The 25,801-nt window shown below is 45.2% G+C and overlaps 1 protein-coding gene across 1 annotated transcript in view; it reads right to left on the reverse strand.

The window, feature by feature from the left end:
- Otog (otogelin) overlaps positions 1–25,801 on the reverse strand; it is a 79,220-nt gene that overhangs the window by 9,831 nt on the left and 43,588 nt on the right. Inside the window, exons 31-42 of the mRNA XM_047517925.1 lie at positions 23,155–23,181; positions 20,608–20,775; positions 19,940–20,218; positions 17,892–18,009; positions 17,001–17,080; positions 14,768–16,518; positions 13,838–14,006; positions 13,384–13,529; positions 12,506–12,595; positions 3,956–4,139; positions 1,505–1,725; positions 1,203–1,341 (exon numbers count right to left, since the gene is read on the reverse strand). Coding sequence (XP_047373881.1) covers positions 1,203–1,341; positions 1,505–1,725; positions 3,956–4,139; positions 12,506–12,595; positions 13,384–13,529; positions 13,838–14,006; positions 14,768–16,518; positions 17,001–17,080; positions 17,892–18,009; positions 19,940–20,218; positions 20,608–20,775; positions 23,155–23,181 — 3,372 coding nt within the window. The remainder of the gene's footprint in view (positions 1–1,202; positions 1,342–1,504; positions 1,726–3,955; positions 4,140–12,505; positions 12,596–13,383; positions 13,530–13,837; positions 14,007–14,767; positions 16,519–17,000; positions 17,081–17,891; positions 18,010–19,939; positions 20,219–20,607; positions 20,776–23,154; positions 23,182–25,801) is intronic.

Below are 25,801 nucleotides of genomic sequence, written 5' to 3' on the forward strand. Positions count from 1 at the left end.
TGGCATTTCTTATATGGTTCTTTCGTATGTCATCTGTGGTTCTTTTTGTATTACAAAGGTAGAGTTGAGTCCTTGTAATTAATAGAGACCATACAGCTCCCAAAAGCTCAAATATTTGCTACCTTCCCTTTTAAGAAAAAGTTTGCCAACCCCTGGCTCTAGATGAGTGTTTTCAATGTTTGACTGTAAAAAACAGATTTTTACATCATGATGCAGTCCACACAAGTGTGTAGAACAGTGGTCCTCGAGCCTGACTGCAAATGAATCCTGTGGCAACTTTGAAAATACCATTGCTGGGACCTGTCCCAGACCAGCTGAACCTCCGGCTAGGGGCCCAAGCCTTGATATTTTCACAAGTTCCTTGTGTGATTAAAAAGGCATCTGGGATTGAGAATGGCTGATGTATTGAAACTAAAAATCTTTTTTGTAAAATAATACTTCATCTTCCCATATGCAACACACACTAGTATTTTCTATTCTATTCGACTACATTTTTAAAAATGCTAGCTGACCCCCAAGTTGACTTCATACCCTTGCGTTAGGATCTGAGGTCTGCAAAACACCACAGTATGTTTTTTTTTTTTTTTTTTGTCTTTTCCTTTTAATTTGTTTTATTATAGGTATGGTCTTCTTCAACACTTACAGGTATGAGCTATCCCCAACCTTTTTGTATGTGCTCATGCTTAGAAATCAAACTGCTCTAGCCCAGGCCATGCCTGCCTACTCACTTATCAAGTGGAGGTGAGGAGGGGGTGCATCTTATTTCTAACCTCAACAAAGGGGGAAGAGACCAAAATAAAAAATTAGGCCAAGGGAACTAATATGTGCAGGCTGGTGACCACAAGATGGGCATCTGTAGGGCACACTGCCCACGTTATCTGCGGACTCTAGGAGGAAGCTATAATTATCATCCCCATTTTACAGAAGGGAAACTAAATAAATTAAATAATAAATTAAAACAAACAATTGCTTCTTATTCATTCATGACCATAAATAATAAATAAAATAATGTTTATTGATTAATATAAAATATAGATTGTATATGGTAATTATGAACTTATTGATTTATAAAATCCACAAATGAAGGAACAGCTAAGCTTGAAAGAGCATAGACTTGAACTTGGGTCTGGAAGCTTCTTTATACTCTTAACAAAATGGGAACAACAGTCCTAATGACAGAGATTCCTTGTCCCCCAACTCACGGCAGTAGTCAGAGCGCCGCCACTCAATGCACACGTGGAACTTATGGCACATAGCCACGTATACGGTCAGTGCCACGCAGGGTTGCTGCACATACTTGGTGTCCCGAATCCACAGCTCACAGAATGACTCTGGGGGAACCTGGACATATGCATCAGGCAGTGCTGTCTACCCTGGTGCCCCAAATCCCAGGGCCCAGCTCCTCCTAGCCCTGCCCAGGGAAAACAGCGTGCCTCTGCAAGTGGCTGCTGCCCCCTCCCCCAGCCCAGGAGGTCTCCCCATGCTGAACCCAGTTGGCACATACAAAGCGGTGACAGGCGCTGAAGGTGCGGTTGGACACCATGCGAAGGCAGGGAGAGCAGTCTGAGGTGGCACAGCTGTCAGGGCGGAACCGGGTCTGGCCTTCTGAAGTCAAGGAGCTGGGCACCTGCCAGCTATCCAGAAAGGGAGCAGGGTCCTCAGCCCTGCCCACCACAGAGCCATCCTTCAGGGTGAGGTCATTGGCTGCATCTCCATCACAGATTCCTGAAACGGGCAGAATTATTCCAATAGCCACAAAAGCCACTACCACCCCCAGGTCCTCGGTTCTCACTCTGAGGGTTCATCATGACAATTCTTTGGATAGTATTACTATTATCTCCATTTTACAGATAAGGGAAATGAGGTACAAAGAAGCTAGGAAACCTGTCCTTAGGAAATACACACCAAAGTATTGATGGATAGAAGTTTTGAATCAGTTTTCAAATGGTTCAAATGCACACATGCATAAATTGTATGTATGTATGTATATCGATGTGTATATATATATATATATATATATATATATGTCTGCGTATATATATATGGAGGGGAGAAGCAAATGCAAAAAGTGTGAACAAGTAGCATATCTAGGCAAAAAATAATGGAAGTTCCTTATACTATTTTTTCAACTTCTAAGTCTGACATTGAAATACAAAGTTACCCAAAAGAATATGCTTTAGTGGAAACTGCTGGCTAATAATAACACCAGTTTCCTCTTCTTCCTGGAGTCAGTTAACCTCTTTTCCCCAGCCTCCCTTGTGGTTGGGTGAGACCTTGTGACTGAGTCTCAGTCAATGAGATGTGAATGAGGGGCAGGCCACCACTTCCAGACCTGGTCCACAGAAACTTCCCAACCACATTTCCTCTGTGAGTCAGTAGCTTGTGCTGAAAGAGCCACAAGATGGAAGGAATCTGGGACTTTGAGTAATCACTAATCATTTGGGAATTTACGTGTGCAAGAAATAAACTTCCAGTGTGTTAAGGCTCTGAGGTGCAGAGGAGGGTGGGGCTCGTCTGTTATAGCTTCTAACGTGGCCTGCACTTCTGGCTTCACCTCACACTCCAGACACACACTTCCTTGCCTGAAATGCTATCTTAGATGTCCTTCTTTCAAGGGCATCTCAGATGGATCCATCCATGACCTTCCCGGTTCTACATAACATTTGCTGGTTTGTAGGTTTGTCTTTCACAAAAGATTTTAGACCAGTGTCAAGACTCATTTTCCTTTGGAATCTCATTTATCTCAGCATTCCCCCTGTTGCCTAGTGGGATGCTCAGGATATTAGTTCATATAAAATAGAGCTATAAATGATCTGACTTACTGTCTGATATTTCCAACCACCAGTTTGGTGAATATAAAGCATGATTTGAGTCAAAATTATCCGATCTTTTTAACAGTCTCAATGGCCACATTTTAGGTCTTGGTTTTGAGTCACTGAGGGGTATCACAGAGCATCCTGGGAAGACTGGACCTGCCAGAAGCCTGCTGATTGATCACAGTGTTCTTTGCCAGGAATGAGCAGAATAGAAGGCAGAAATGGTGCAAAAAGAGGGGGATGGGGGGAGTGATGTGTGTGAGCACATGCACATGTGAGTGTAAGGAAAGGTGTGTCAGTGAGAATGGAAGCCCCATCAAACTGGAAATTGGTTTGTTTTGCTTACTGTTTTTTTCACAGTGACTGGTACTTAGTAATTATGTGTGGCACAAAGGAAAAATGAGCATGGGGCTGACTCACAGGTCCCAGAGCACGTGCAGGGGGCATTTTGAATACAGGGGCATGAACATGAATGAACACAATGGGTGTGGGTGGAGAATAGAGGTTGGAAGTCTGTGTGTGTCTGCAGGTGTGTGAGACCCATCGTCATGATCAGAGCAGTCTGTCATGGAGTGGCCCTGCAAGGAGCAGAAGTCCACATCCCAGTCTCTTCCTGTACCTCTTTTTCCTAGCCGAACTCTTGCCTGCTCTCTGTGATCATTTTATGGTCTAAAGAGCATTAGTTCTGCAAATTGTGGCAGCTCTGCCATGTGCCCTTAGGCAACCACTTAACCTCTCTGAGCCCCCTTTCTTCTCTGGTTCAATGGGAATAGTAAGGACCACCTCTTGGGGCTATTGTGTGGATGACTTGGAAGAAGTGAGCTCAGAGTGTGGAAGTGCTTTGTGAAGGGTCAGGCACATGCAGACAGGAAGGATTATCTGGCATTAGGAGGCTGTCAGGGGAGCTGACAGACAATCCTGGCTGAAGACAACTGGCTAAGGCCACAGCCCTGCACCACCTCCCTGCTCGCAGCTTTAGCTTCAGAACACAAGACCTAATACCTCCCTGCCCTGGCAGCTGTGTTAGTCCCACCTCTGGCCTAGTAAACTGTCCCAGACTCTCCTGGTCCAGAAGAACCTGTGTCTGGTGGTGATGGACCCAGGAAACACTCCCCTCCCCCAGTTGGGTCCCACCTCACCACACAGGCCATGGCCCTGGGCCTTGCTGACTTTGCTGGCCTCCAGGATCATGAGTCCTGAGCTGTGGAGCCACTGGATCTGGATGTATGAGGGAGTCCGGATCAGGTACATGTGGCCTGTATCCTCAATTCGGAACCCATATCTGCTCACAGGTGGCCGCACAATCTGTGAGTTCACAGTTATCTGGTGAAGTGAGGGATTCAGTGTGAGCACAGGTTGTCCATCTGTACTCCCAACCATCCATCTGTCCATCTGGACATTGTTCACTGGTCAAGTTTTCCAGTGGACTATGAGTTTCTTAAGGGAAGAAACTATGTCTGATTCTTTGAATCCTTAGAACCTACCTTTGGACCTGACACATATTGCGGGCTTAATCAATATTTGTTAAATATTCAACACACCCAGTTCTCACATACTTTAAATTCAAAGCTATGACCTCTGCTCTATATTAACAAGATGAAATTTGGATGTATCATGGGTTATTAGTTTTATACTGTAAAACTGAGAGAGAAAAATGATTAAGATAATAAAATATTTATTATGACTTAACCTCCTTCTTTCAAGAATAAGCTGGTTTATTAATCACTTTGCAAATTACTGAGCACATGAAAAACTGTGTTAACATAGAGGGAGTCCCAATCCAGGAGTCAGAGAACTTTGTGACTTTGGAAAAATCTGTCTCTCCCATAGCCTAAGCCTTCCTATTTGTACCAAGAAGGACTTGGGCTCCATGATCCACGAACATTCTCCAGGTTCTAGGAGTGAATATCCGTATTTGAAGTCAAGTCAGAGATCCTCATTTGTGTTCATAGGACTCTGAGTCCAAGAAAGGACAAAGAACAAAAGTTTCAAAGAACAAAAGTTTCAAAGTAAGGATTTGGACTTCCTCCTCTGACCAAGATGGAGTAATAAGGTCTGGATTTATAAACCTCTTGTCTATACAACCAAAAAAAAAAAAAAAGAAAAATACCTAACAAAACACATGAAAATACACGGAACAGTTGGCAGCACAGGAGAGTAATCCCTGAAAAGGGGGAAACAAATGGGGTGAGACTTAAGATTGCTCATTATTGCTCAGAGAGTTTCTAGGCCACGGTTTAAGGATGAAGAACCCAGGCAGAGCATAGAAGTTACCTTGCGTTTACAAGAGTTGGAGGTTCATGGAGGCCAACATAGCTAGAGTTTGCAGAATACCTCCGAGAAGAGAGCTGGAGAGAAAAAGTTTGTGTACTGAAGCTTTGCAGAGTCCCCCTCTGACACTGTCCTCAGTTATAAATTTTCAGCTGAATGTTGATAGATATGGGTAAAAAAGCTACCTGAAACTAGTAGGGAAACCACCAGAAAGAAACATACAGAAAAGTTCTCATAGTTAACACAGAGTTGGGAATAGCTGGAGCTACCACCATCTAGAGTAGAAACATGTCATAAAACATAGAGTACAGGATAGGGGATGCTTCAGTAGTGAGGAATCAGTATGTAGAATACAGAATAAGGAATAAAATCACACTGAGAATAAAGGCTACTTTAGGTTTACCTAACAAAGCTTAAAGACAAGATTCAAAAATGATCAAACTGTTTCTAAGGCACACAACTGTTAGAAAGCCCAAGAAGTTTGTTTAAAAACAAGATCAAAGAATGTACAGCATCCAACAAGGCAAAACTCACAATGTCTGGAGAATCTAATAAAAAATTGTTGGAGATGCAAAGATGTAGGAAAATACAACCAAAAATATAAAAAGAAAATAAATCAGAATAAACTCAGACATATGACAGAATTAGTAGAGAAGGATCCCCCCAAAACAATTATTATAACTATATTCTAAATATTCAAGAAAGGAGAGTAAAAATATAAGTATGTTGAGGTGACACTGGAAGATATCAAAGAAATCCAAATTGAATTTCCAAGAGGTACAAAATATCTGAGATTTAAAATACACTGGATAAAAATAAATAAATAAATAAAATAAAATAAAATACACTGGATAGGACTAACAGATGTTTAGATACTGTAGATGAAAAAAGTAATGAACTTTAAAATATAGCAATAAATACTATACAAAATGAAGCATGAGAAGAAAAAACACAGAAAAAAATGATGAGCAGAGCATATGTGGTTTGTATGACAACTTCATGTATCCCAGTATACATGTAATTGAAATAATCCCCCGAAGAGAAACAAATTACCAGGCATATCATAGCAAAATTGTTTAAAAAACAGGGAAAGAATAAAAATCTCAAAATAACCATAAAAAAATAATGCTGTAAGTATACAGGAACAAAGATAAGAATGAGAGATTTCTTATCAGAAATTGGCAATGCAAAAGACAGTAGAACTTCACAGCAGCACAATTTACAATAAACAAAATACGGAAATAGTCCAAATGTCCATCAATAAATGAAGGGACAAATTGTGTATACACATATGATGAAATATTACTCAGCTATAAAAATGAATGAACTATTGCTACATGCTACAATGCAAATGAACATCAAGAACATGAGACAAAACGGAAGAAGCCAGACGCAAAAGATCACATATTCTATGACTCCATTTATAAACTACACAGGATAAGCAATTCCATAGACAGAATGCAGACTGGTGGTTGACAGGGGATGGGGAAAGAGGTTGATGTGGAGCAACTGCTTAATGGATGTGAGGTTTCCTTTAAGTATGATGAAAATGTTTAGTAATTAAAGGTGGTGGTTACACAATATTGCAAATGTACTTAATGTCACTTAATTGTTTGCCCTAAAATATTTAATTTTATGTTATGTCAATTTCACCTCAATTTTTTTTAAATAGGGAAACAAAGTCTGTAAAGTACTGAAAAACTGTCAACCTATAATTCTACACTAAGTGAAAAACTTTTTTAAAAATTAAGGTGAGATAAAAAATTTAAGGTAAGATCAACAACTTCTATTCAACATCATCCTTGAAATTCTATCAAGAGCAATTAGGAGAAAGAAATTAAAGGGATATGAATGGGAAAAGAAAAAATCAAACTATCACTATTGGTTGATGACATGATTCTCTATTTTGAAGACCCAAAAAAATTCCACCAGAAAACTTCTAGAACTCATAAATGAATTCAGCAAAGTAGCAGGATATAAAATCAACACCAATAAATGAAATGCATTCTTATACATCAATGATGAATCTACTGAAAGAGAAATTAGGAAAACTCCCCCATTAACAATAGCCTCAAAAAAATAAAATGCTTGGGAATAAATCTAACAAAAGAGGTGAAAGATCCCTACAATGAAAACTACAGAACACTAAAGAAAGAAATTGAAGAAGACCTTAGAAGATAGAAAGATCTCCCATACTTCTAGAAAGGCAGAATTAATATTGTCCAAATGGCCAAACTACCAAAAGCGTTTTACAGATTTAGAGCAATTCCTATTAAAATACCAATGACATTCTTCACAGAACTAGAAAAAGCAATCATGAAATTCATTTGGAAAAATAAGAGACTAAGAATAGCCAAAGCAATCCTTAGCAAGAAGAATGAAAGAGGAGACATCACACCACCAGACCTTAAACTATACTACAGAGCCATAGTAACAAAAGCAGCATGATGGCATTAGCACCAAAACAGACACATAAACCAATGGTATAGAATAGAAGACACAGAGACAAACCCACATGAACATGGTTATCTCATACTAGAAAAAGGCACCAAAAAATTCAGTGGAGAAAAGATAGTTTCTTCAACAAATGGCTAGGAAAATTGAAAAGTCACATGTAACAAAATGAAATTAAACCCCTATCTCTCATCCTGCACGAAACTCAACTCAAAGTGGATCAAAGACTTAGGCACTAGAACAAAGACCCTGCATCAAATATAAGAAAAAGTAGACCCAAATCTCTACCATACCAGTCAAAGATCTGACTTTCTCAACAAGACTCCTAAAGTGCCAGAAGTAAAATCAAGAATCAATAAATGGGGTGGATTCAAATTTAAAAGCTTCTTCTCAGCAAAGGAAATAATAACATGAAGAGAGAGCCTATAGAAAGAGAGAAAATCTTTACCACATGCACATGCAGATAGAGCATTAATCTCCAGTATATATAAAGAACTCAAAAAACAAATAACCCCCCTAAGATTCCATCTCACCCCAATTAGAATGGCGATTATCAAGAATACAAGCAACAACAGGTGTTGGGGAGGATGTGGGGAGAAAGGTACACTCATACATTACTGGTGGGGCTGCAAATTAGTGCAGCCACTCTGGAAAGCAGTGTGGAGACTCCTTAGAAAACTTGGAATGGAACCACCATTTGACCCAGCTATCCCACTCCTTGGCCTATACCCAAAGGACTTAAAATCAGCATATTACAGAGATACAGCTACATCAATGTTCATAGCTGCTCAGTTCACAATAGCCAGATTGTGGAACCAACCTAGATGTCCTTCAATTGATGAATGGATAAAGAAAATGTGGTATATATATATACAATGGAATATTACTCAGCCATAAAGAATGATAAAATTATGGCATTTGCAGGCAAGTGGATGAAACTGGAGAATATCACGCTAAGTGAGATAAGCCAATCTCAAAAAACCAAAGGAAGAATGATATCGCTAATAAGTGGATGATGACACATAATGGGGGGTGGGAGGGGTTAGTGTTGGGGTTGGAGTTGGGTTTAGGGAGGGGGGCAGGAATGGAGGAAGGAAGGACTGTATAGAGGGAGGGGAGGGGTGGGAGGAGTGGGGGAGAAGGGAAAAAAATGGCAGAATGAATCAAACAACATTATGTAAATTTATGATTACACAAATGGTATGCCTTTACGCCATGTACAGGCAGAGAAACAACATGTATCCCATTTGTTTACAATTAAAAAAAAAAACAAATAACCCAATCAATGAATGGGTTAAGGAACTAAACAAACATTTCAGAAGAAAACATACAATTGATCAACAAATATATGAAAAAATGTTCAACTTCTCAAGCAATTAGAGAAATGTAAATCAAAACTCTAAGACTTCTCACTCCAGTCAGAATGGCAAGTGTCATGAATACAAGCAACAATAAATGTTGGCAAGGATGTGGGGAAAAAAGTACACTCATGCATTGCTGGTTGGACTGCAAATTGGTGCAACCACTCTGGAAAGCAATATGGAGATTACTTAGAAAACTTGGAATGAAACCACCATTTGACAGCTATTCCACTCCTTGGCCTATACCCAAAGGACTTAAAATCAGCATATTACAGTGACATAATGTTTAGAGCAGCTCAAATCACAATAACTAAACTATGGAACCAACCTTGGTGCCCTTCAACAGATGAATGGATAAAGAAAATGTGGTGTATATATGATGGAATATTACTCAATCTCAAAGAAGAATGAAATTATGGCATTTGCCGGTAAATTGATGGAGCTGGAGAATATCATGCTAAGAAAAATAAGCCAATCCCCCAAAACCAAAGGCTAAATATTTCCTCTGATGTGCAGAAGCTGATTCACAATACGGGGAAGGGCTATGAAGAACAGACTTACTTTAGGTTAGGCAAAGAGGATTGAAGGGAGTGGAGGGGTATGGGGATAGAAAGCATAGTAAAATGAATCGGACATTATTACCCTATATACATATATAACTATATGACTAGTGGGATTCCACATCATGTACAACCAGAAGAGTGAAAAATTATACTCCATCTATGTATGATGTATCAAAGTGCATTCTACTGACATGTATAACTAATTAGAAAAAATAAAGATAAAAAAACACCACAAGCAAAAAAAATTAAGGTGAGATCAAGAAGTTTTAAGATATACAAAAGCTGAATGAATTTGTCAACATCAGATTTCCACTGCAAGAATATTAAAGGAAGTCCTTCAAACAGAATAAAAATGATATCTAATGGAAATCCAAATCTACACAAAGGAATAAGGAACACCAAAAATATAAGTGAAAAATTTTTTTGTCTTAAAAAAATCATTTTAGAAGATAATTGACTGCTCAATGCACTACTGATTCTGTAACAAATGCAGAAGTAAAATGTATGCCAGCAATTGCACAAAGGCTGGGAGAGATAAAAAGGAAATACACTGTTATAAATTTTTTATGCTATGTGAGCCATGATGTAATACTTGTCAAGGCTAGATTGTGACAAGTTAAAATTCATACTATAATCCCTAAAGTAACCACTGAAAAAGAAAATAAAAAGGTATAATAAAATCCATCATAGGAGATGAAATGGAATTACCAAAAATAATCCATAAGAGGTCAAAAAAGGAAGGGGCAGGGACAAAGAACAGATGGAACAAATAGAAAACAACATAACATATGATGACCACTTTAAATATAAATGCTCTAAACATCTGCAATTAAAAAGCAGAGATTATACCAGGCAGGGTGACGGTGACCCATGCCTGTAATCACAGCAGCTCGGAAGACTGAGGCAGGAGGATCATAGCCAACCTCAGCAATGGCAAGGCACTAAGCAACTCAGTGAGACCCTGTCTCTAAATAAAAATATAAAATAGGGCTGGGGATGTGGTTCAGTGGTTGAGTGCCCCTGAGTTCAATCTCAGGTACCCCCCACAAAAAAAACACAAAGATTATAATAATTGGGTATTTTATAAACAAAGGAAGACAGCTATTCTCTCCCACAAAAATTCCACTTCAAAATAAAAAGCCAAAAATAGTTAAAAGTAAAAGGATGATAAAGGGTAAACTTTATATATAAATATTATGTACACATGCTAGCACTGATCAAAAGAAAGCTGGAGAAGCTATTACAGACAAGTGAGACAAAGTAAAATTTAGAACAAAGACTTTTACCAGAAATAAAAGCCATTTTGAAGGTTAAAAGGGTAAATTCAACAAGAGGACATAAAAATCCTAAATGTTATGCACCAATAATGGTATTTCAAGATATGTCATTTAAAATATGATAAAACTTCAAGAAGAAATAAACAAATCAGCAACTCTAGTCAGAGATTTCAACATTCTTTCTCTTAACAGTTGATAGAACAAGTGGACAGAATATGAGAAAGAATTTAGGGGCTTGAACAACACTATCTGCCAACTCGACCTAACTGATATTCAAAGACCATTCCACTAAACAAGAGAGTATACATTTACTAAGAGAGAGCATATTATTTGAAACATAACACAAGGCTTCTTAAATTTAAAAGGTTCAGCTTTTGACAAATCGTATGTTCTGACTGGAGTTAAATTAGAAATCAATAACAGAAAACTTTTTGGAAAATCATCAAATATTTGGAAGCTATATAAAGCACTTATAAATAACCCATGGGTAAAATAAAAATCAAAAGTATATTGAAAAGTATGTTGACCTAATCAAAAGTGAGAACAGCATAATAAAACGTGTACCACACAGCTAATCAGTACTTAAAGGACAAAGTGTAGCACTTCAGATAGCCGAAAAAGGAAAGATCTCAAATCAATGACCTGGGTTCCCAACTTAATAAACTAGAAAAAAAAAAAGAAGCATAAATTAAACCCAGAGTAAGTAGAAGAAATATTTGAGAAGAGCAGAGGTCAATAAAATAGAAAGTAAAAACTATAGAGAAAATGTATAAATCCATTCTTTGAGAAGAACAATAAACCCCCCTAGGCAGGTGATCCGGATGGTGGAAGACAGTTTAGAATCAATGTTGTGGGCACCTCCTCCACCTCCTGACAACCACTGTCTTCTGTCTTTGTAGTTTCTTTTTCCAAAATGTCATACAGATTGAACCAAAGTGTATGGTGAGATTCTCCCACAATCAGGATGATGGGACTGTCCTATGTCATGACCGCGGTGGTGGCTACAGGACCGCAGATTGTATATTATTAAACAGAATGAATTTATGTGTGTAAATTGTACTTTAATTTTTAAGAATGAAAAAATAAAAAGACTAAGGAATGAAACTCAGGGAACATTTTGCGTAAGCTTTCACCACATGATAAACCCACTGTGCTTAGCCGTTTCTGAGAGCTCTAGGGTGTTGACCTTGAGTTCAGAGATCAAGAGCAGATTCCTGCAGGAAGGCTGCAGGTCTCGACACGGAATGGAGGTGGAAAATGTGACTCTGAGAACCAAGGCAGAGACCAGACAGTCCCTCTCGTGCGGAACGAAGGCAGAATCTCTGGGGAGGGAACACTACCAAGGAGTGGGCTGATGAAGGGAGATTTAATATCAAGCTTATGAAGCTTAAATTTAGGGATTTGTCCCTTGTACATTCCCTGAAAATTACCCTAGTAATGTGTTCACATGGCCATATGTTTTTTATAAAAATTGCAAAGGTGAGATACTTTAACAGCAATTATTTAAGGCCACTATGTCTTGCCATTCCATCATTATCTTATCACAATCCCTCCTGGTGCCCTTCCCCCCCGACATTAGAGTGGGCACAAACATTCTAATTCAAATAACTTCTAAATATACCTAATTTTGCATTTTTTAAAATAAAAGTCTCTTCCCACTCCTTTTCCCCAATTAACTAAGTCTCAAGGCCCCTCCACCATTGGCTACCCTGACCCTCTATGACTGCTACCCTGCATGGAGTTCAAGTCTTTGATACACTCACCTTCCTGTTGAAGCGGTCAATGGTGATCTGATGGGCCAGGTGAGTCACATTTAGTATCACCAAACAGAATGGGGGCCAGTTCAGATGTCCCTGAAGAGAGAGCCCAGTCTCATCAACCCAGACCCCTGTCCCAAAGGAACAAGTGCAGCAAGCATGAGCACACACAGGGTTGAACAAGGTGCATGAAACCTCACAAAACATTTCTGGGTACACCTGACCTCGTGCAAACCCAGTCAAAAAAGAAAGAAAGAAGCTGTCTCCTTCCACCTGGCTCTTGGGGGCATCCTTGTAGGCAATCCCCTGCAGCTGGCACCCATGATCACAGACTACACCCTCAAAGTGACCTTCCTTCTCCTCTGTACTTCAGTACTGTCCTACATGGGCCTTGGAAGCTGGTAGACTGAGAATAGTGCAAGCCCCAGGAAGGGCCAGGAGGGGGCGCTCTCCACTCAACTCTTTCGGGTGGCCACTTGGGGAGCTGTCTTGAGTGACCATTCCAGGAGATTCCTGGGAGACAGAGAGAGCTGCAGCAGAGGTGTTTCCACATCTGTCTCCACCTCTGGGACCCTTTGAAACCAGCTAATGAGCCAAGCATAGGTGCACACCTGAAATCCTAGTTACCCAGGAGACTGAGACAGGAAGATTGCAAGTTCAAAGTCAGTCTCAGCAACTTAGCAAGGCCCTAAGCAACTTAGTGAGACCTTGACTCAAAATAAAAAATAAAAAGGGTTGGGCATGTGGCTCAGTGATAGAGTATCCCTGGGGTTCAATTCCTGGTACAAACAAAACAACAAAACAATCAGTTCACTTCTCAATTGCCCCTCTAAATCTAGTTCAATTCCCAGAGCATGGCAGGAAGGGAGGCAAGGCACAGTCACCAGGTTGGCACTTTTGCAGTCGAGGACATGGACGCTGATCATTTCATCTGGGCTCTGGCTGAGGATGTAGATGGCCTCCTTGAACAAGGCTACATGACTCCCATCGAAGGTCACAAAGCTCAGGTCAGGGAAGATTGAGCATCGACCTGGGGGTGGGGGCAGGACATGAGGAAAATAAACAGACGCCTCCAAGGCCAAGGCCACTTAGGAAGACAGGGCAGGTGCCTGGGCCCTTTCCTAGATCATTCAGAGGCCTTGGGGTCTGGAGAGTGCCTCAGATCAGGGGTCTCACAGAGATCAGAGGTTGCAAGCGTAAGAAATCTGCCAGGTCAGGGGTCACACTGATGAGAGACCCATGGGAGAGGAGGCAGGGAAGCAGGCAGATCTGGGATAGAGGTCACATGGGTAGGAATACAAGGAGGACACTGAGTCTCTGGCAGACTCCATGACTCACAGGCACACTCCCAGAGGGGGCAGCAGTGGTCCCCGCCCACCCGCACTGCAAGGCCGAGGACCCCACAGCGAGGGGGTGCAGTGCCCTGAGGACAGTGCTGGGACTGGTTCACACGGATCAGCTGGCCTTCCAGGCAGATGTGGCGGACACAGTCCTGCTCTGCAATGGGCTGGGCGCAGAGTGGAGCGACAGCATGAGTGCTCATCCCAGGGGCTGCAGTCCCTTCCCTCCCCCCAAGGCTACTGGAATAATGCAGGTTCTAGGAGGGCAGGGGACTTTGAAGTAAAACTACTAGGAAATGGTGCCCTCATCTTCTACCAATCTACCAGGCTATCTGGGGTTTGGGGCTGCACTTAGTGAAGCTGGGGACCAAGGGACATTCCCTAAAACCCCTGCATATCTGCCTGACCTGTATTAAGAGCCTCAGGTACACAGACATGCAGACACACCAGCTCACACTCAGAGACCCGGCAAACCTGCATATGCCACAAACACACACACACACACACACACATTTTCTCCCTGTTTTACACAAAGATGTCTCACAACACCACAAGAACATGCACACACTCATTGGAAGTCAAACACATGTGAACACAAAAGTGTGAGCACCATGCAGGTACTCAGACGCAAACACACACCTACTGGCACATCCTTGTTCTCACACCCTGGGCATCACACCAAGCCATCTGATCAGTCCCTGGGGCCCAGATGGGCAGAGTAGGACCCAGCTATGGCTTCAGGGGCCTAGAGGAGCCTGCGGGAGTTTTCAGGCACCAGAAGATTGGGGCAGGGGTGAGGACAGTGGTTGCATCCTGGCAGCCGCTTAAAGATGGAGGCTGCAGCTGGCCCAGCAATGTGAATGTGTGCTGATGTCCAGTCTAATGGTGGGGGGGAGGGGCAAAGTGCATGGAGGGACAAGTTACTCACAACACAGGTGGCAGATGTGTTGACCTCAGTGGTGATTGCCATGGACTCAGATGGACCCTGTGCAATGCTCTGGGCTGGGGCTGAGCGCCCAGATGGCTCCGTAGTGGCCTCACCCACTGACTCCGCTGGTGGCTGGGGCCTTGCTGAGCTCCCATGGGCCTCTGTCAGTTGAGGCAGCAGAACCAGTGAGCTCTCCCGGGAGCTTGTCCTGGCTGAGACACGGCTCAATGGGTAGGATGTGGGCCTTGGTGGCACTGTGCCAGCCCGGAGGCCCTCAGCCTCAGTCACCAATGTGGCAAGAGTGCGAACCACAGCAGGTGTGAACTCTGTGGGCCCACCTTGGGCAGAGCCATACACAGAAGTAGGCAGAGACACTTGCTTGGAGAAAATGGTCATTTTCTGTGTGGTGCTCTTTCGTGGAGCAATGGATACTGTGGGGGCCACCCCTGCAGCCATGGCCACATCTCCAGAGGTTGGCAGTTTGGCTTCCAGAAGCAGGCTTGGAGCCATGCTTGTTGTATCTACAGCTGGGGTGACAGGCAGTGCTGGGCTGAATGTCAGAGCAGGGGGTGTCGTGGTTATTGCCAGAGACGTGGCCTGGTGCTGAAGTGGAGGAGTAATGACCGAGCCTTTGGAGCCCGATGCGGCCACTGAGGCAGAGGTGCCCACCTTGGCCAAGGGGAGGCTGGTGTCAGGAGGCAGACCAGAGAGGAGCTGGGATGGTTGGGTTGACTCCAGAGACCTAGAGGCTGTGGCCCCTAACCTGTGAGCAACTGTGGACAGGCTGGTGGCTACCAGGGGCCCTGGGGACAGAGCTGCAGGCCTGGTGGCTGTGGTGGTATGCCGGGCTGGGCGGGGCGGGGCAGTGGGAACTGGACTTGGATGTGGGGATGATGGCAGTTCTATGGGCTGGTCATGTCCAGGCGCACCCTTCTCTGTGGATGGCACTACCTCCCTGCCTGTTGTGGCAAGGTGACTAACCAGAGCCTGCTGTGGTGCTGTGATAGCCATGATTGGGGAGCTGCTGGAACTTGAAATGTTCTGGGTCTGAGTGGGCTGAGGAATCCCTGTCTCATTTGTGACCTTAGCTACTGGGGGTGTCAATAAAGTCTTGCGGGATCCAGAGGAGGTAGGGGATATGGAGGTCGCTCCAGAAGAAGCCACGGGCCTGGAGGAGGGACTTTCTGGCAAGGCAGGCTGTAGGGGTGTCGTCTTAATAGGCAAGGAGCCATGACCTGTGACTGTCACAGCTTTGGTCATGAGTGGGAAGCGAGGTACAGGGGGTGACCGGGAGGAGACTGTGATGTTGGAGCTCCCTGCGAAGGTCATAGTCACCCTGGTTGTCTCCACAGCACCTGATAACATGCCAGGTGTGGGTGTCTGCAGCGAAAGGGGGAGGGGTACAGATTCCAGGGGTTGGGAGGTGGCCAGGGGGCTGGCTGTCACTCCCTTGCTGGCAGGGGCCTCTGTAGGGTGGGCAGAGAGGTTGGATGCAGTGATCCCCAGTGGTTGCTGTAGGGAGGACTGGGTGGGGCCTGTGGACAGCATTGTCCCTTTACTGGCTGCCATTGGTGGGTTCAGGGCCCTGGTGAGGGGGGCTTCTGGAGTGAGAACTGGCCTGTGGGTAGGGGCCCTGGTAGTTTCCTGCAGAAGTTGAGGCTGCTTGTCACTGGAAGTGGGTAGCACTTGCCCGGGAGGCAGAGTCTCATTGCCAAGGGCCTCTGTGGGAACCCAAATTGCTGGCTCTATACCTGAGCAGACAAGAGAAGACGTTCAGAAGGTGAGGTGACTGCAGCCCCAGGTCACCATCACTGGGAAATACTGAGGTGTGGGGCTGGAGGGCTGGCACCCTATGTGACAAGGTGAGGGCAACTTCCCAATGGCTAGGGGTCTCTGTGCACTGGTACTGGATGACTTCAGAGAAGTCAGCAGACTTTGCCCCAGACCTCAAATTCTGAGCCCAGAGCCAAGAGAACTAAGTCCAACTCTGGCTGCACCCCCTACTCATTATAAGACCCCAGCCTGGTCCTGTTCCCACTCTGTGCCTTATTTTTTTCTCTGTGAAATGGATCGAGTGGGCCAGATGAGGCATTGCCTCTTCTTAGCATTTTACTTTCCAAGGCCCCGTGCTGACCCTGCTGCTCTAGGACCCAGGGCTCTGGGCATGACTGTTCAGTGAGACCCTGGGGACTGGAGGAAATCTGGGGGAGGAAGGAAAATCCAGGCCACTTACAGTCCTCCAAGTAGACACATCTCTGTGTGACTTCATCCAGGACCTTGGGAGCAGGGCACACAGGGACACAGCCTTCTACCCTGAGAACAGAGCAGAGAGTGGGTCGATGGTCTAGAATATGTGTTGGTCATCCCTTTTTACCTGGATTAAGCAGGTCTTGTCCTTCCTTAGGACACACGTGTGTGTATGTGCTCATGCTTATCATATATACTCTCACCTGAACTTCCACAGGGATACTGTCACACACACGTACAGGAGCACACATACCAAAATATATGTGCCCCACACTCCTGCACACTCTTACGCATCAGGCTAAAATGGAGAATGCATGAACAGGATACAGTCATGCACACACTTGTGCACACGCTCACATGTCTTCGCCTAGGCATACTCTCACACAGCCTCACGTACTCCTGAAGGATGTCAAAATATTTACACATACACACATACATATCTACACAGGCTCCTGCAAACATCAGTGTATCACCTTGTGCATGTACACAATACCCACATACATACAGCTCACACATGTGCATAGGTGCAGCTGTGGACAGCTCATGCACACTTGGAGATACAAACACACACAAGGCTCAGCTATAAGTACATCATACACATTCATGTGTGTGTGTGTGTGTGTGTCACACTCAGATATAAAGATATGAAGGAACATATTTACCCTGGGACACACATCCCCATACACACAACACATGAATACTCATACACGGGTATATATGAGCACACACATACCTTAATACATGCTCATGCACATGCCCACAGACTACAAACAAGCCCATTCACATATGTGTATCTGTTTACAACCATGCACATATGTATGCTCAAATACACTAGTGCACACCTAGACTCCACACCCAGAATCCCCTGGCCCCTCACCTGGGCACATCCTGGCAGCTGGTTGCCTGTGGGTCCCGGCAGGTTTGGAAGCAGGGACTGGCACAGGCATTGTAGTGCCACTCACAGGTGGGGTAGGCATTCCCCAATGACTTGGCATCTAGAAAGGTGAGAGTCTCTCGACTGACAGAGGCTGAGCACCAGCTCTGTCAAGCATCAGAGTACAGAGGTAATTCCAGCTCAACCCGTGCCCTCCCCACCAAGTGGAGGAGTCAAGTGGACTCATGTAGGAAAAGCGAAGAAGAAAAAAGTTAAGATATGGGCCTGTATCCATGATGGCTGGTGTCGGGGGATCCTAGAGATAGGGAACTATGAATTTGGGGTAGGCTGAGTCTGGAGGGGCCCTGATACACATAAGAGGAGTAGGGCTTTGAAGGATGGCCAAAGACGAGGCTTGGATTCCTGATCTCCCTCTCAGGCTTTCCTGTCACTCTGCCCCTCTGAGACATTGGTGCCAGGCTTGCTCTGCACCCCTGGAAAGTCACCTCCTCCTTGCCCTACTTCTGGCAGGGCCACTGCAGACCTCCATGAAGGCAAGAGGCTCACAGCTGAGGGGCAGAGTGAGGCATTGGGGGACCCTGAGCCCAAGGCCCTCCTGGGCCACTGGCCAACAGGTGAAGGAGACCCTCTTCTCCAAGCTCTGCTTTCTGTCCCCAGGGGCCTTCCTGAAGTAGCCTCTCAGGACCTGGGTGCAGTGTGAGAGCTGCCCTTGTTGCCCTAGTAGCTGGAGCAATGATGACAATAACCACAGCCAACTCTTGCATAGCACTGAGCACTACACCAAAGAGTTCTTACCCATGTACTCTTTAATCCTCCCAATAGTCCTATGAAGTGGGCATTAGTATTAACTCATAGATGAGTTAATTATTATTAGCTTATTATTATAATTATTATAAGTCATTATTATTACCTCATAACTGAGGCACAGATAATGGGGTCGATATTCTCAAAAGAGGCCCTATGGCCAGTGCTGGATAAATTAGGGAAGGGTCTGTTGCCTGTCGATGGTTGGGGCTTGGAGGCAGACCAGACCCCAGACTGTTGGCACAAGCGCCCAGTCTCTGAAAGCACAGTCTGTGCAGGGAGGTGTGGGCAGGCTCTGCAGCCCCACCCTGCCAGCCCCTTCCTGACCCTGATCCCCACACTGCTACCAACTGTGAAGAAACTGCTTTTCCAAGAGCCTGACATTTGGGGAATCTACACATCTACTATGTGTCAGGCCAAGAGAAGCTGGTGGGAGCCAGTCCATCCTCACAACAACCTTTTGAGGCATATGTTCCTATTTTATAGGTAAAGTCACAGAGTGTGGAGGTTGTCCAAGTGCCAAGGACCAGGGTCAGGATTCAAACTCAAGGCTGTCCAGCTTCAAAACCTCAGCTCATTCCACTCTGCCCCAGTGTCTTTGAGAGAGGGACACAGTCTAGTTCTGCCATCAGTTGGTGATGAGTTTGTGCTGGCTGGGGTTCACAGAGGACTCGATATATGTATGACCTCTGCACGTAAGAATGGCCCTCCAAGGTTTAGGCAGAGATCGACATTTGGGGAGCAGACCCACCTGGCAGGGGAAGAGTAAGCCTTGGCCTCTAGTGGAAGGATGAGGGAGCTGCCCTACCACTGCCTGGGCCTCCCATGGGGAGAAGTGGAGGCTGCTGGCTCCTCAGCCTGGTGCCCCAGTGGGCAGTCTCTAAGCTTATGGGGCAGACATGTACCATTGGCAGGAAACCCAAGCCATCAGCTATGTGGGCAGCTACCAGGATCATTTCTCCCCTCACTTCCACAAAGGCCATGTATTTTTAGACCATGTAATTAGCCTGTGGTAGGAGGCAGGACCCAGGAAACTGGCTGATCCCCAAGCCACACTGCCCATGGCTCTCTAGGTTGGCAACGTGAACGATAGGTCACCTCCTATCCTAGGGCGAGGATTCTGTCTATTAGGGTAATTCAAAAGGAGTAGTGGGAGAGAGCAGGAAGAGTAGATGAGTGAGGACCAAGGGCCAATGCCCAAGAGAGATGGTAAGGGGGACACCTACCCAAAAGGTGGAAGAGTGTGCCCCAGCGGAATGCCTCTGTGTGCTCATATAGCCGCAAGGCCAGCCCAAGGCCTGACACAGAGAGGAAGAAGCCTGGCTTTGCCAGAGACTCCAGGGCCACCAGGCCCACCCGCCACGTCCCCTGGTGCAGCAAGAAGGAGGTGTGGTGGTGGAAGGTTTCACTGCCTTGCCACTTAGCCAGCTCCACAGACCCGTTGGCTGTGATGTGGAGGAAGAAGTTGGGTCTGTCCGCTGCCTCCAGGGATACCACATCTGGGTCTGCACAGAGGCGCATGGGTAAGGTCAGCACAGAGAGGAGTCCAGATTGAAGGTGAGCAGGCAGCATGCTGGCCCAGGTCTGCATTCTCAGTTTCCTGTGGACTAACTGGGTCCTGCTTCTCCACAGTTGCCCTGGTTCCCTTAGCCAACCTACTTCTGCCTGCCAGCTGCCCTCTGCTCCCGCTATCTCTGTCTGGGGGAGGTGAAGGGTTACAGAAGCCCCCAACCACAGAGCCTCAGAAGGTAGCTGAACTGCTTCCTTCTCTCCCATCCTCCCTTCTTCTCTCCCTCCCTCCTTCCTTTGTTTCTCTCCTTCCCTCCCAGCCTCCCTTCCTCCAGCACCTGCCTCTCTCCCAAAAGTGCTGGACAGAGGCCAGGGTGGGACTTACCATGGGCCTTGGCCTTGTACAGAGCAGCTGTCAGCAGGAAGCTCACAATGTCCCCTGGCGCCACATCTTCTGCCCTCACTAGGGCTATGTCATTGCCCACAGCCTTCGTGGCTACCAGGGCACCGCCAGCCGCCACACTGGACAGCTGGTAGGGGCCCTTACCTAGTGCTAGAGAAAAGAGCCCAGTCATAAGTGCCACCTCCCATCCACCCATCTCACCCACATCAGAGGTGGGGAAGAGGCTGGGTGCCAGGGAGGGACTCTTTGTGACCTCTTATCCCAGGCTTTGATGTTTATAAGGAGGAAGGGAGAGAAAAGCCAGGCTGGAAGCCCCTGAAGGGAACTGACCCTCTACACAGTGACAGAATCTTTTCACAGAGAACCTGGGAAGAAGGATACCCCCAAAGGGCATCCAGGCTCCCAAACATCTCTCCATGCCTATCTCACTCCTGAAACATTTCCACTCCAGCCACGGCTCTGTTCAGGGTCACCCTGAGAGAAGACATCTATACCTAGTCTCTGCCCACCCACTGCCTGAGAAAACAGACCAGGAGACTTGGGCTCCGCAGTAGCATTTATCTATTTATTTCAAGCACACGTCACTTTAGTGTCTTTGGGGTCTATAGTTGTGGGTGTGGATTAGAGTGGAATGTGGGTTTCCTAGGTGAATGCAACAGTCTCCTAATTGAGCTTCCTGCCTCTCGTGTGCCCCCATGGCTGCCTGAGCCACACTCCCTGCTAGAACTGACCAGGGGCTCCCCACAGAATCCAAACAGCCCAGTCCTCCCCCATCACACACACCTGTGCCTCCCCTCCCCCTACTCCCTGGGCCCGGTCACACAACTTCTCTTGCTCTTCCTTTAAACAGCCATGCTCTGTCCTAGCTTGTTTCTCCATCACACCGTTCCACCCCCACAGAGCAGTCCTCTGTTTTGTGCCTGGCAAACGCCTGCACAGTCTCTAGGGACAAGCTCAAATGTCACCTTCTTGGTGAAGCTCTCCCTGCACCCTCTCCTGCCTCTTCCTTTATGCCCCACCAGTTCTATGATGAGGATCTGAACTGGGGGTCCACGTCACCTTCCCCATCAGATAGCAAATGGGCTATACTGAGCTGGTAAATCGTTAACAACCAGCTCTGGACAAGTAAAAATGAATGTGTAGTGTTTGCTGATTTCCATGGTGTAAATATTCTTGGAAGTGGTCAGTTTCAAACTACACACTGAAAGAGGAGTTAGGAACCAACAGGGAGGCAGCGAGAGCTGTTCCAGGGCTCCCCTGTGTCAGGTCCGTTTACCACTGACTTCCCAGCACCCCACAGGGCCTGGGCCAAAGAAAATGTTGGTAGAAGAATGGAGCAAGGAATGGAGAGGTGGGAGGGTGAGTAGGTGGAGGATGCTAGAAACAGCTTGTCCTTTGCCAGTTATTACCACCCAAAATGCCACAGAAGGGAGAAATCTCTGCTCAGAGCTGTTTTGCTGAAATGTCTTGCCTGATGTCAGACAGACCCTGCCTGTCCTAGGATTGCGATTCTCCCATTACAGATTCATTCCTTTAGGAGTTGAAGATTTAGGGCCACCAGGAGTCCCTAGGGGCTAACATTTTGGCAGGACTGTGACCTTGCGAATGCTATACCCTAGTCTAGCCCTCATCTCACAGACCCCCTAACTGGTGTTCTTGTCTCTAGCCTGCCCCCTTCCTGCCATACTCTTGCCAAGGGGTGTTTCTCAAATCAAAATCGATAATGCAGGTAAATGTCAATAAAGCTTTGGGCCTATATCCACACAGGCTGGGCTCTTGCAGGATGATACCTGGAGGAGGGTTGGGGGCTTGGAAGTCAAAGTTGAACAGCACTAAGGATCAGAGAAGCATCCAACTCTACCAAGGCCTGACCTTGGCCTAACTGAACAAAATTCAGCACTGAAAATACTCTGGGCAGCCCCTCCCTGCTGTTCTGTCAAACCCATGATTAAATTGACAAGATGGTTCTAATACTGGATACTAATCCTCCTTGGGTCCTTAGTTATGACCTTTGATTTTGCCCTCATTAACAATCTAGGTGTGTGAGCATATCTTGGTACCCTTCAACTTTGTTTATATTTGAGGATGGATCTGACAGGCCATATGTTTTGCCCCAGCCTTCCTCAGAAAGAGCAGTTTGCATTTTCTTTTGCCAACTCAAATCTTCAGGGAACCCAAGACGACATTCCGTGGGCCTGAAGAGCTACATTAGGAAGGCAGCAGAGAAGGCACATTGGTGCAAATGGGTTTTTTTATTCCCTTGCAAATCTGCCATGGTTGAGCACAATCCCTGGGAAGCTCACTGACCTGGGACCTGCACAGGGCCTGCAAGAACTACTCAAGACAGGTTCCCTGGGCATCCCTGGGCTCTGCACTATCACAGCTGTCTGCATAATAGAGTCACTCCCAGATCCAAGTCAGCTCTTCTAGGGCCAGTAGCACCTCAGAATGGCCAATGCTTGTGTGGCACAAGGACAGGGCTGGCAGTGCCCTAGTCCTTGAGTCTCCATTTGGGGATGATGGGCTTACCTTTGTTAAAGAAGTCACAGTCATATGCTGAAAAAGAGAACAGAGACTTCTTGAGAGCTGGCTCAGAGCCTAGAATAGATAGAGCCAAGGTCCCTAGCATCACAACCTTCCCCAAGGATCAGACCTGGCCTGGCTCCCAAGCTCCAAGATTTACAAATGGTCTTAGATTCAGATGTATTAAGGGTGAGGAAATACAGCAGTTCCTCTATGCACCCCCAGCACAAGGCTCAAAGCCTGTCCCCAAGTGGGCACTCAGCAATGGGTTGAATAACTGAACGAGTGAATACTAGGCAGAGGGTTGTACTTTGTGTGGCCCTAAAGAGTAGGTTTAGAAACCAGGGGTAGGAACTCCAGCTGGAAATACTGTGGAAGATCCCCAGAGAAGGAATGTAAGTTAGGACAGAAGGTGGTCTTCTAAGAGCTTTGAATAGGAAGGGAACCAAGGACCTCCAGAATTCCAGGCTTCTTCAGGCTCTCCTGTGTAGTTTCCCTGGCTCAAAAGTACTTCCAGCAATAAGCCAGGCATTGACAAGCTCCCACCAAGGTGATCTTAGCACACCCTCTAGTGGCCCAGCCCAGTAACACAGCCTGTTTCCCTGGTGCCTCAGTCAGGGGTTCCTCAGTCCACAGGAGTGAGATGGGACCTTGCCAGGGAGACCCAAAACCAGGAATAAGGCCATGAGGCACAAGCTGGGTGGACCTGGAATAAAGATTGAGGAGGAGTCTGCTTCACACATACGTATGGTCCGAAGAGAGCCACCATTTCCACTCCACACTGCAAGCCCATGGTCAACACGTTTGGCATTGCCCTCTTTCAAGGGGACTCAGAGTCAGGAGACGACCTGCCATATGGCTACAGGCAAGTACCAGCCGTTCCTCATTTGTGGATTCAGAAGATTGAAGTAGAAAATTCTATGTCCAAGTCTCTGATTTCCGCTATGTACTCAGTCAATAGCAGATGGCCCACAAGAGTCCTTAAAAGCCAGTTCTCTGGGGTTATAGCACAGTTCAAATCCCATGTCTCTTCACTCATCAAGGGGCATGTTACTTAACAGCTCCTAAATTTAGTGTCCTCCTCTAAAGGTAACCCTGCTATCACCTCCCTAGCTAAGGCAAAACGCTTGCCTTGTGTGCAAAATTTAAGGGGAAGGGGCGAAAATCCTAGTAATTAAACCAAAATGGAGGTTCTGACATTTTGTTCAAAGCCCTAACAGCAGCACAAAATAATGCATAAAGCCAGGAAGGTATGAAAAGGGATCTCACACATCCATGCCTGGCAATAAGAACTACCACAAAAGCCTTGTACACCCTTGTACCAAGAATACTTCTGCAAGAACATCTGTCCTAAACTGTTCAATCATGGGCTGGCTATTGATCTTTGGTTTTAATATTTACAGCCAAAGATTGTTTTGTTTTTAAAACATCATATAAATCTCATTTTTGCCTCTAAGAACTTCCCCTTGCCTCAGCCTCTCTGAATACATGCACAGCTTACTATGGCTGACATACTCCTATGGCAACGCTATTCCCAAATAAACTTATCAGTTTCTGGAGATTTTTTTTTCTCTGTCTTATTTAGGTTGGTAAGAGAAATGCTACTTTAATGCAATGTTTTTTTACACCAAAATTAATGCAAAAATCTATGATAAAATATCAAAAATTTAAAATAAAGACTGGCTCAGTAATGGTGGATCCTGAGGCAAAAGGAAAAATCAATAATATTGATCCTTTGATATTTTGTTCACCAGGATTTTTTGTAGCAATTTTTGTTTTTAAAAAAATATTGCATTAAAATGTTATTTTGTTTGATTCCTGAGTTTTCTGGTTTCCCCCTAAATCTCTTGCTTCAATGAGTGTCTCACTCCCCTCACCCTAGTCCTGGGTATCAGTGAGGTGATGCACACGTGGCGCAGAGCCTGGCTCACAGTAGATCCTCGGTAAGTGTGTGTGTCCCTCTCCTCCCTGAAAGATTGCTATCAGAGAAGCAGGACAGGAAGAATGCATAAGGGCCCAGGGCATCAGTGGTGAAGGATCTTGGGGGAAAACAGGCAAAAGAAAGAGAAATCCAAGGCGGGCACTCCCTCATCTTCCTCCTGGGGTCTTCCTATCCGAAGGGCACACCAGCATCCATGTCTCCATGAAAAAACAACTGTGACCCTCACAGTAAGTGTAGAACACTGTGCCAAGTGCTCCCTGAGTGTTGTCTGTATCCCACAGCACCCTGTGGGGTAGGACAGTTATCTCCACCCCTCCACTACAGAAGGAAACTCAGTGTAAGGAACGTGCCTAGGCCAGCCAGATGGGTGGGACTGGGGTTCAAACCCAGATGGTTTAACCCAAGCCTAGGTAATCTCCATCGCACCCAAATGTGGGGCATGCTTGCACCAGGGAGATCCATTGTGTGCAGGAATAAATAACCAATATTCAATTAATTAATCATTTATCATTAAATAAATATTAAATAAATATTAATTATATTTATTTCATGTGTTAAATATTGATTTTTGTAGACAATATTAAATATTGCTAATATCTAACATTAAGTATTAGTATATTATGTATCATATTTGTAATTGTTGTTATATGTTTATACTACCAATAGTATAAGTGTATATACATAGGCATCAAATTATGTATGATACCTGTG

Source organism: Sciurus carolinensis, chromosome 11 (genome assembly GCF_902686445.1).
Source record: "Sciurus carolinensis chromosome 11, mSciCar1.2, whole genome shotgun sequence".
Taxonomy (NCBI): domain Eukaryota; kingdom Metazoa; phylum Chordata; class Mammalia; order Rodentia; family Sciuridae; genus Sciurus; species Sciurus carolinensis.